At 45.1% G+C, this 11,664-nt stretch overlaps 2 protein-coding genes across 3 annotated transcripts; one reads left to right on the top strand and one right to left on the bottom strand.

The window, feature by feature from the left end:
• Positions 1-323: 323 nt before the first annotated feature.
• Positions 324-9,813, top strand: LOC100276817 (uncharacterized). Of its 2 annotated transcripts, NM_001150526.1 has the most exon segments (3): positions 342-1,001; positions 1,711-2,035; positions 9,315-9,813. In NM_001150526.1, coding segments are annotated over 3 exon segments (903 nt in total). In that variant the 5' UTR covers positions 342-467; the 3' UTR covers positions 9,359-9,813.
• Positions 5,667-7,678, bottom strand: LOC100381567 (uncharacterized). The gene is made up of 2 exons (NM_001174392.1): positions 7,163-7,678; positions 5,667-6,606 (listed from the first exon to the last, which is right to left on the bottom strand). Exon 2 carries the CDS (start codon positions 6,235-6,237, stop codon positions 5,776-5,778), a length of 462 nt encoding a protein of 153 aa, NP_001167863.1. The 5' UTR covers positions 6,238-6,606; positions 7,163-7,678; the 3' UTR covers positions 5,667-5,775.
• Positions 9,814-11,664: the final 1,851 nt, after the last annotated feature.

Genomic DNA, 11,664 nt, shown 5'->3' with positions numbered 1-11,664 from the left:
TATTGGATTTTGTAATCTTCAAGTGTCCGTCCATCCTCAAGATGCTTGCCTGCAAAGACTATCCTCTGATGGCCAGGAACCTGGTTCCTGAACCTTTTCGTTGATCTAGTCGATTTATTGTCGCTGAGAACTCCATTTGGACTATGATGCTTCTGCCAGTTTGGGTCTTTCACATAGATGTCCATCTGAAGGTAGCAACAAAACATGATAGGATAGAGGCAGAATGGTACCATTCAATTCGCAGCAACGGTTTTAGAAACAAAATGAGTACATACAGACAGGAGGTGGTCGTCAAGGAATTGTCTCCTTTGAAATAACCCGCCTGTCTCGGCGTGGCGCCCAAACGCAACGGTCCTGCCAACGAGCACCTGCTCTGCTCTCGCCGGCTCTCTAACCCTTCCGAATCCCCTCCTCGCAACAGCCCGGCAATCACCTGCCCCACGACCACCACCATAAATCACCAGACGATGGAGCTATTCCCCGACGGGGCCTTCGTGCGGCTGCAGAGCCGCGCGAGAAGAACGTACGTCCACGCCGACGGGGACTGGGCGGGGGTCTCCCTACGCCCGAACGGACCCGTCCCACCCCTGAACGCGGTGTGGCGGGTGGAGCATTTGGTCTGGTCGGACCAGGGGGACACATTCGTCCTCCTCCAGAACGCCGCCTACGGCCGCTACCTCTCCTTCTCGATCCAGGAGGCGCCGCCCGGCCACCGTGGCCGCTGCACCACCCAGCTCGACCGCAACGAGCCCCACGCGCTGAGCCCCTCCTCCCCGTGGATGTGGAGGGTCCAGAGGTTGGACCCGCCCGACCATGGCTACGTCCGCCTGCGCTACTTCGGCTGCGACCTCCGCGCCAACGGTAGGCACCGCACCTGGAACACCTGCGTCACCGTCGACGTCAACCGAGGCCGCAGGGTCTCCACCATGATGCAGTGGACGGCCCACGTCGTCGCAGCGAGCTCGGTACCGCCGCCCCTTCCAGCCTCACCTCAGCCTCAGGTGCGTGGTGGCTGCGCGCCGTTCTTTCTCCTTCCTTGCATTGCATTGGATGGGAACTCTCCTCGGCGGCCAGCTTTACTTGGAACACCAATCATAGATGCGTCGGTTTTCATTCTCTCTGTCTGAATTTGTCCTTTCCTGAGTCTGAATTTTTTTTTCATTTCTTCCGATACAAGACTACTGGACCTGTTAATTCTTGCTGACAGGTTTTAATTCTGTAGCCCACGAAATGTTTTTCGTGGTTTCTCGTGTTACGTACGTTCCTGTGCCTCTGCATCTGCTTCGCTTCAGGGTTTAGGGTTTAATCGGATTGAAGGCTACTAGAGTGTGTTTGGTGATGTTTTTGAAATCTTTTCTTGATGTGGCTTTGTGTGCTAAGCCGGAAGTACTGATCTTAGTTATTATTAATCCAGAAACTGCTGTAGATTGTGGTTCACTTTGCTTTACGAATTTATTTGTCATTCGTTAAAACTGCGTTGAATCATCGTACGCAGTTCTTTGTTACGATATGTACTGCTATTTGGTCTTCCACATTTCGTGCCAGATTGATCTCGATTGTTTTTTTCCCTGATTTCTTGTCGCAACGAAACAAATTGGTCTCTGAACATTCCGTTGTCAGTTCAATGTGTATTCAGACATGTTCATTCAGTTACCGCGGTTGTCTAGCCGCTCCAATACTTTTCTTTCCCTAAACAAAGTGTTCCAACAGATAGGAGTCTGCTGTGGCCTGTTGTTCTGGCGGCGCACCGGGGTGCATCAGCACCCGCCGCGGACGATCCGGCACGTGCGGGCGAGCGACGAAGGGGACTTCGACCAGAATCCTCACAACTGGCCCTCGTTCGTTTCCTACGACCACTCCGTGATGAACCTGAGGATCCAGCTGGGGCAGCTCCAGGACGACTGGGACGGGGAGATGTTCGGCTTCACGCTGTGCATGCGGCCCGGCTCGCATGGCCGGCTAACGCCACTGGTCACCGACCTGCCTCGCAGCCTAGATCCCATGGACATCGTCGTCTTCAGGACCGGATCACCAGGTGACTACTCAGCGTGCACTTGTTACAGTTTCAGCATTTGACATGTTTAATAAAGTTTTCAGGCCCAAGTTTAGTTCTGTATGGAGTTCTGAATTTGTTGTGCAAAGAGATCAGTAATAGAATATATGCATTAGGCCTTGTTCGTTTGTGCCGGATTGGTGGGTCAGAACGATTCTTAACCGGATTGCTTCTCTAATTTATATAAACTTTGATTAGCCGGAACGATTCCAGGTGCAATCCGACACAAATGAACAAGACCTTACAGATTTTCAGTAGAGCGTAGTGTCATACTGACAACAGGAAATGTAATAATAGCCCTGATGTTTAGAGAAATTATATAGTTCAATGTTGAATAGTTGTTGTCTGTAGTATCCTCTTCTTGGATTTTTTTGGGGGGGGGGGGGGGGGGGGGGGGGCTGTGATGGCAGGAACATTCGAATGGGAATAAGCCTCACTCTCAGCTCTGCAGTGTTAGAGCATCTCCAACAATACCTTAAACTAGTGCCTCAAATTAAAATATAGGGCTCTACACAGGAAAAACTACTCCAACAGTGCCTCATTTCATAAAATTTTGTCAAAAAACTATAGGACACCCTCTCAAGTGACTCAAATATACTACACCGTAGTGGGCTGCCTTATAATCTAGATTTAGGGCTTTACTGTTGGAGCGGGGTGTTTTGTTGGTGCCCTAAATTCTATAAAATATACTCATTTTCAAATTATAGGGCATTTTTATAGGTCACGTTGTTGGAGATGCTCTTAACCAGATTCTTCAGTTGGTGCAAACTGTCCGGTTGCATTTCTTACAATGGTGTGGTCAGTTCAGAAATTCACTTGTTCCCATTGTTACGTAAATCACGTACCAGGAGATTGAGGAATTGTTGATGATATCCCCTGATGACTCTCTCATATATATATATATATATATATATATATATATATATATATATATATATATATATATATATATATATATATATATATATATATATATATATATAATATATATATATGGGCTAATACGGACCTTAACACACACCCCTCAAAGTCAAGGCGGATCAGAGACATTGAGTTTGAGTAAATGTAGTCGACGATGCTCCCGAGTTTGAGCTTTAGTGAAGAAATCTGCCAATTGCAAATCTGAAGGTACATATTGTAGATTAATTGTCTTCTAACGACAATGTGATCGAGTAAAGAAGGCATCTACGCCAATGTGATTTTGAAGGTCATGTTTCACTAGATCATTAGCAATATGTATAGCACTAGTATTATCACATAGAAGAGGTGTAGGACCATCACACACAGTACCAAAATCAGCCAGTAACCAACGAAGCCAGACAATTTCTGCAGTAGTGGTGGCAAGTGCACGAAGTTATGCTTCATTACTAGAGCGAGAAACAACAACTTGTTTCTTAGATTTCCATGCAATAAGAGAGGAACCAAGAAAAATGCAATAGCCCATGACAGCAACGATCATTCACATCACTGGTCCATGTTGCATCAGAATAAGCATAAAGCTGAAGCGGACTGCTTTGAGCATAAAAAGACACCTAGTGGATGTTCCTCGTAAGTAGCGTAGGACACGAAGCAAATGTCCATAATGCACCGAAGTTGGAGTACTCATAAACTGACTCAAGATATGTACTGCATGAGCTATGTCAGGTCTTTTCACAGTAAGATAGACCAGACTTCCCACAATATGGCGATACCGAGAAGGATCAGCAAGAGGTGTGCCCTCAGATGAGCGGAGCTGTAAGTGAAGATCCATAGGGGTGGTAGCTGTCCGAGTATCAATAATACCAAATCGTGCAAGAAGATCTTGAATATATTTGTGTTGTGAAAGGTAGTAACCTTTGGTGGAGTGCACTACTTCAATGCCAAGGAAATAGCTTAGGGAACCAAAATCAGTCATCATGAACAATTTTCCAAGTTGCTTTTTCACAGAGGAAATGTGTTCCTCATTGTCACGAGTAATCAACATATCATCGACATAGAGTAGAAGTAAAGTACGTCCTTGTGGATTGATGAACAAAAAGAGCAGGATCATGATTACTAGGTGAGAAACCAGCAGCCATAATAGCAGAGGCAAAACGCTCAAAGCAAGCACGGGGAGCTTGATTAAGACCATATAAGGCACGCCGAAGGCGACAAACAGAACCAGAGGAGGGAACCTCAACACCTGGAGGTGGCTTCATATAAACTTCTTCATTTAAATTACCATGGAGAAAGGCATCCTTAACATCCATCTGGTGAATTTTCCAAGAACGTGTAGCGGCTACGACAATCATAGTACGAACTGTAGTCATTTGGGCAACAGGAGCAAAAGTCTCGTCAAAATCTCGACCCTGACTTTGCTGAAAACCTCTAGCAACAAGACAAGCCTTGTATCGCTCAACAGAACCATCTGATTTGGTCTTGACTTTGAAGACCCATTTGCATGTTATAGGTACAGCATGTGACGGTAAGGAACAATATCCCAAGTACCGGTGCGGTCAAGTGCAGCAAACTCCTCAATCATAGCAAGTTGCCATTCATGAATACTAGCAGCTTCCTGATAAGTAGTTGGTTCAACAATTACGGCAACAGAACGTGGATAATGATAACGATCTAGAGGTGCTATTGTAGTACGATCACGTAAATTATATCCCTGGGCAACCAGCAACTCATCAGAATTGTTAGTATCATAAAAAACAGGAGTATCAAGACTGGCCAGAGGCGACGAGACAGGTGGAGGGTTAGTGGGACAACGAGTATAGACACGAGTAATAGGTAGTCGATCTGACGAAGCTGGAGGTGAAGATGTCTCTGGTGGAGATATAGACAAAAGGGGATCAGACAAGTGTGGGGATAAAACAGTGTCATTATTAGAAGGAAAGGACAATAAAGATGTGGTCTGTAAAGGAGAATACGAAGAGGAAGTAGAGGAATTGTAAAAGAAAGGACGGTTTTCAACAAATACCACATCACGTGAAATACGCATGTGGCGAGCTGAAGAATCATAGCATCTATAGCCCTTATGCTCAGAACTATATCCTACAAAGACACACTCGACAGATTGAGCAGTTAATTTGGTGCGCTCGCGGGGTGCTAGCAGAACATAACAGGTGCAGCCAAAAAATCGAAGATGGTCATAGCTAGGAGGAATACCAAAAATACCTCACCCGAGCATTTGTTGGCTAATTTAGTTGATGGTTGTCTGTTGATTAGATAAATAGGAGTAGACACAGCTTCACCCTAGAAGTGAGATAGAACAAAAGAAGCAATAATAAGGGTGCGAGTTGTGTCTATAATATGGTGATGCTTCCGTTCAGCCACACCATTCTGAACATGAGCTCCAGGACATGAGAGTTGGGCAAGAGTACCCTCGGATGTCAAAAACCGACAAAACCTATCAGGCAAGTATTCACCACCAGAGTCAGAGCGAAAAATTTTAAATGGCAAGAGAATTGAGTATGTATCATCCGTGTGAAAGACTGATAAATAGAATATAGCTCAGAACGATGTTTCATGAAAAAAAACAAGTATATTCGAATGATCGTCTATAAAAATGACATAGTACTTATGACCTCCTTTTGTGGGAAAAGGAGCAGGACCCAATACATCAGAATGAATAAGTTGAAAAGGGCGAGTTGAGTAAGAAGCACTAGATAAATATGGAAGTTGTATTTGTTTACCAAGCTTACAACCCTTACAATGAAAATTTGACTCAATGTTGGTATGACCTAAACATCCTTTATGAACTAGAGTAGATAACCTAGACCCACATAAGTGGCCAAGACGATGATGCCATTGAGCAAAAGATGAAGTGGACACATCGGATGAAACACTGGCAGTGTAGACAGGAGGTAGACGTAAAGAGTCCAGAGTATAGAGTCAGGAAGATCTCTATGGCGATGGCCAGTCCCAATCACAGTCCCGCTTCGACGATCCTGAACAAAACAAGATGAGCTGTCAAAACCAACAAAACAGTTGCGGTCTGTAATCTGAGCAATAGAAAGTAAATTCATGGAGAGCTTAGGTACAAAAGAAATATCAGGTATAGAAAACTGGGAGGTACAGAGGGAGCCCTTGTGAGTTACAGAGCAGGAAGTACCATCAACCATTTGAACAGAAGACCCATTAGTGACTGTTGCACATGTATCCAACTGAGATTGATCTAAAGTTACATGAAATGAGGCACCAGAATCAACAACCCAACCCATGTGGACGGAGAAGCACTGCCAGAGATAGCAGCAACTCACACTGAACCCTTGGATGGCCCATGCCCTTGATTAGTACGGTGAGAACGAAACTCCGCTAACTTCTCTGGATACTTAAGAAAACATTGATCAGACCGATGTGTAGTCTTGTTGCAATGCTTGCAAGGCTCAAAGTAGCCACCTTTTCCACCATACTTGTGAGAAGTTGCTAACACTTTATAGGACACATGAGTATGAGGTACAAACATAGATGAGAGGCGAGTCTCCTCAGCAAGCAAATCAGATAAAGCCTCTGTCATGGTCAGACTTGCAGATCTATGAAGCAATCTGGTACGAATAGCCTCAAAATCTGTCTTGAGACCCATAAAAAATCTGTATGTGAAGAATTTTTCAATGAACTTATGTGCAGTGCAATCATCAGCAGTGCATGAAGGAACCATAGACATTAAAGGATCCATCAGGCGATCAAAAGCTGAATAATAATTATCAATGGACAGATCATGTTGCTCTATTAAATGTATTTCTACATAAGAGTATGAAGAAGAGCACCACTATCTTGAACATAACGCTTCTGTAAATAAAACCACATAGCTTTTGCAGTCTTGAATGAAGAAAGACTCATAATCATGGATGGCTTGACACTGTTAACAATATCAGCCATCACATTTCCATCATTAATTGTCTAAGTCTTGATTTCAGAAGCATTAATGTTATTTGCAGTAGGCACAGGTAGATCATCAATCAAATGAAAAGCAAGACCATGACCTCGCAAAGCAGTTTCTACACAGAAGGACCGTTCATGGTAATTTTGACCATTCAAAGTGATGTTGATAATAATTGTATTAGTGTGTGATATGTTATACTAGCACTGAAGGTTGTTTCAATCAAACTTGTAGGGAAGGAAAAACCCAGCAGTATCCAAACTGACCAGAGGACCAGCTTGATGCAGACAGGAGCCATCGGCGGAGCAGAGGGCTGGATCTTGACCGAGGATGAAGAAAGCCTCGTCTGGACGATGTGACAGAGCAGAGCTTGCGGGCCTGAGCGTGAGATCGCTGAGCAGAGGCCGGGGCGCGAGATCCAGGCGGAGCAGAGCCTGCGTGTTGACGCGCTGAACCTTGTGGTGGCGTTTGGCGCCGCCCTTGTCCGGACGCCGGTGAGAGAAGACAACCGGGCGGAGCAGAGACAGCCGGGGCGGGACGGTCCGAGCGGGGAGGAAAGAAAAAAAAATCTGGCCGCCGGTGGAGACGCGCGCCACCAGAGATCGCGGAGTAGAGGCCGGTGGCAGACGTGGAAGGCCGCGACGACGGCTGAGTGAAGAGGCAAGACCGCGACGGCGGCCAAAAGTGGAGGCGCGACGACACCCGACGAGGAGACGCGACGGCGACCGACGAACCGCGACAGCGGCCCAAAGGTGGAGTCGCGACGGCGCCGACGAGGAGTCAGGATCGGCGGCTAATAAGCCGGATCTAATTAGCTCTTTTATACCATGTTACGTAAATCACGTACCGGGAGATTGAGACATTGGCCCTGGATCCTTCAAGCCTGGCTAGAGCTAGAGCTAGTTTCTAGCTCTAACTCTATCCCAAACTAGCTCTAGCCCTCTACGTAGAGATGGCCAAACGGGCCGCCCGGCCCGGTCCGGTCCGGGCCTGGTGAAGCCCAGCCAAAAATCGGGCCGGGCCTGCTGTGCCAGCGGGCTTAATTTTCTGTCCAAGCCCGGCCCGCAGCGGGCCTAAACGGGCCGGGCCGGCCCGTTTAGCACGAAAAAAGCGGGCCGAAAATCGGGCTAAACGGGCCGGTAAGCACGTTTTAGTGTAAAAAAAACCGGGCTTAACGTGCTTAGAGGTAAACGGGCCGTGCCGGGCTAGCCCGCCGTGCCTAGTTTCCTGTCCAAGCCCGCCCGCTTATTCTACCGTGCCGGGTTCGGACCGGGCCCAAAAAGCGGGCTTCGTGCCGGGCTCACGGGCCTCGTGCTTTTTGGACATCTATACCTCTACGTGTTTGGATCGAAGGGCTAGTTTACAATAAATGCTATTTTATAATCATTTGTCTCATTTAAATCTTTCCTTATCCGGATTTTGTGTGGCAAACTCTTGTGTGGCTTCTCCCACACACAAATAACACAAATAAACTCTTGTGTGGCACGCGGTGGGCGATACGAAGGAAGCACAGAGCCGCTGGCACGGCCATCGAACAGACCATCAGAGTCGGACAGGATGTTGCCGTATAGCTGAAGCCCCGGGAAACCATCAGTCTCCGGCGCCTGCGAGTTGAGGTCGAAGGCATCGCCGTCCATGGCAACGGTGAGGCTGCATATGCAGTAACAAAATGAGCCAATCACAGTAGATAAATTAGTAAATTATAATAGTCGAAAATGCATTCAATAAGAAATTAGCCAAAACAAATCCGTTGTTTTCCTGTTCTTTCCAATGTGGCCAGCCGTGCCCCTCCACTACCTTTCCATGGATCAAGAAAAGAGGGAGGAGGAGGCTGAGGGAACGGAGGGAGGCGACGGCTGACCTGCTCGAGGACGGCGGCGTTTCTTCGGTTCGAGGACGGCGGCGCCGGTCCTTCTCTGCGTATCGAAGAAAAGAAATGGACCCAGGAACGTGCGGATCCCGTGCGGAAGGATAAGAGAGAAAAAAGGATTTTGGTGGTTCTTCCAACAAACTAGCCCCAATAATCACCCCTTGGTGGGGAGAGTTTTTTGGGATGGGCTAGTTGCAAAAAACTGGCTCTAGCCCTCCTGTTTGGCTACTTTTGGGCTAGTTTGGCGCAAACTAGCCCAAACTAGCTCTAACCCTTGGATCCAAACAGGGCCATTGTTGATGATATCCCCTGAGGACTCTCATATATATAGATAGGTATATGGGCTAATATGAGCCTTAACACCCATAATTTGATCTCTCAGTTCAGATAATTCAATTGTTCTGCTTGTTAGCCAATAATGTTTATCTTGGAGCTGACTGCCTACTCTTATCCATTTTTCTCCACTATTGATTAGCTCTAACTTCTGCAATACCCAGGATATTATGCCTAGTTATCTCATTGACTTTCTTGTTCTCTTGGGAATTCAGCTGCTGCTGCATTGGTGTATGCATTCTGTAGAGGAGTACGATAGCGGAACTTCTGACAACGTCGAAATTCATCGGTTCAGGAACCAAAAACATTCTGCCCCTGATATTGTGACATGAGAACTGGCTCATGGTTTTTTAAAGTTCAATAGCTTTCCTGTAATTGTTGTTAGATCTGATGCGCTCTACTGATTCAGTTTCAGAACATGAAACTGCTGAAAGCGTCATGTGGAAGTAATGGTGAATGGTTCTGCGAAGTAACATCTATTCTGTTCGTTGCGGCTTTAACCTAGCTGTTCAGACTGCTGCAATTGTAATTAATAGAGACAAAATATTGTAGAAAAAGTAAACCAGCGAGTTGTATTTGCCATCGTCATCTCCGTTGGGTGATGAAATGATGGCAAGAATAGATCTGGCTGATTTTGCCTGTACTTTGATCCTGACACGTCAGAAATGTTAATTGCGTCTACCTTTTAGTCATGGACTGAAAATCTTGGTTGCAACAATTTGTGTGCTGATAAAGCTAACAGGACATCCCTCCCTTCGTTGCTTGATATTTTCACCAAACGAGTGAAAGTTTAGGTTGTACAACGGGCAGCCCAGTGTGCATCTTCGAAATAATCCTTCCTGCCAATATGTTTTTGAACCTCCTTGTTTCGAGTATTTTTTTTTTGGAGGGGGTGTCTGTTGCCAAATTTCTGTCAGAATTGAGGCCTCTTCACTCCGATTTTCTAGAAGTTGGAAAATGACGATTTTTTTCAAAAACCTTGTAAGTGCCCGTGCTTCATAGTGAGATCTTAATTTCTAGCTAACTATTAGGTACACTATCAACTACCAATTAGTCTATTAACATGTTCAACCTAGCTAAACTCATTTAATAGTTAGCAAACTAATTCTACTACCAATTTTTTATCTAGCTAGCTATTAGCTTTAGTATATTCAAATATGTCCTGAGAGAATACTCAAATGACACATGCACCCATAAACCTAATTAAGGAGTTTCTCATTAAGGGCCTGTTTGTTTACCCCCATGGATTATATAATCTGGATTATTTTTGGAGGATTATATAATCTGGATTATATAATCTGATTAGTCCTGTTTGTTTACCCAGATTATTTGAGTTGTTAATAGGATTCTTTTGTATGAGGAAGACAAGAATGCCCTCTATATTTGTACTAGGTTGAAACTCATATATATATATATAAAATAATTCAATTGACATTGGCAAATATTGTATTAGCAATATTATCACGGAAGGCATTCATGTCACCTTCTTCATCCCCAAATTGACTAGTACTAGGCGCAAAAACGATTCGGTGGATTATAATGGCAATGGTGGGTAATTTCTAGGAAACTTGAAAGGGTAGTGGGGAAGTGAGAAAAAATAATCTGAAATAAGCACCTCCTCACTTGCTTATGGATTATCATAATCCAAGGGGTTAGATTATATAATCTAGATAAATAAGCCGGACTGTTTGTTTGCCTCTTAGGATTATTTAATCCAGATTATATAATCTGGGGGTAAACAAACAGGCCCTAAATTATGGTTTCCTTTTTCATAAACTTTGTGAAATCTGAGTATACGCACCACATAAAATGCATTTATGTATCAGTATAAAGTTAAAAGGACATAATGCACCAATTCCACGATGGAGGGAATAGAACGTAATGTCCATGTTCATCATCCCAGGATTGTTAATGTTTTTTCTCGTCCAATAATCAGATCACACACAACTGCACATGTTGAGTTCTAGGGCCAGGTTGATGGCATGACTGACTGAAAAGGCCAACCTTTTTTCTAGAGCCGCCCCATCCATCCCCAGCAGGCAGCAGCAATTCGAAGCCGACGAGAAGGATCCAAAAACAGTGGTGACAGGGACATGGGCATGACACGGCATTTCCATTTCGTTTCCAGCTGCTCTGCATGCCTCCAAAGATAGGCAGAAGTTTGTCCACTGTCTTGACAGTGTTGTTGTTGTACGTAGCGGCAAGATGCTTTAGCGGAGCCCACGGGTACTGATTCGAAATCCCTAGACAACGGTACTGTTTGGTTCAACTTTTTTCTGACCAGCTTTTCTAAAAATTTAGTTGTGTGGAGAATCTGGCTGTAAGGAGAATCTAAGTATCATTACGATTACGTATGGAGGAAGATAAAGTTGTTCATAGGGCTCAGGATCTAGAAAGTGACGGATTCCTACTATTACAACGACTCAACCGATTATGTGTTTATGTTGATTTTGGATGGTTTTTGCTCCAACGAATTTTATAGAAGCTGGCTGAAAAACTGAGCGTTTAGCAGTCCACAGCAGATTTTGGTGGCTAGAAGCTGCCAGAAGCCGAAACAAACAGACC

This window comes from Zea mays, chromosome 4 (assembly GCF_902167145.1).
Source record: "Zea mays cultivar B73 chromosome 4, Zm-B73-REFERENCE-NAM-5.0, whole genome shotgun sequence".
NCBI classification, from domain to species: domain Eukaryota; kingdom Viridiplantae; phylum Streptophyta; class Magnoliopsida; order Poales; family Poaceae; genus Zea; species Zea mays.
This window is presented reverse-complemented; position numbering and strand designations above follow the sequence as displayed.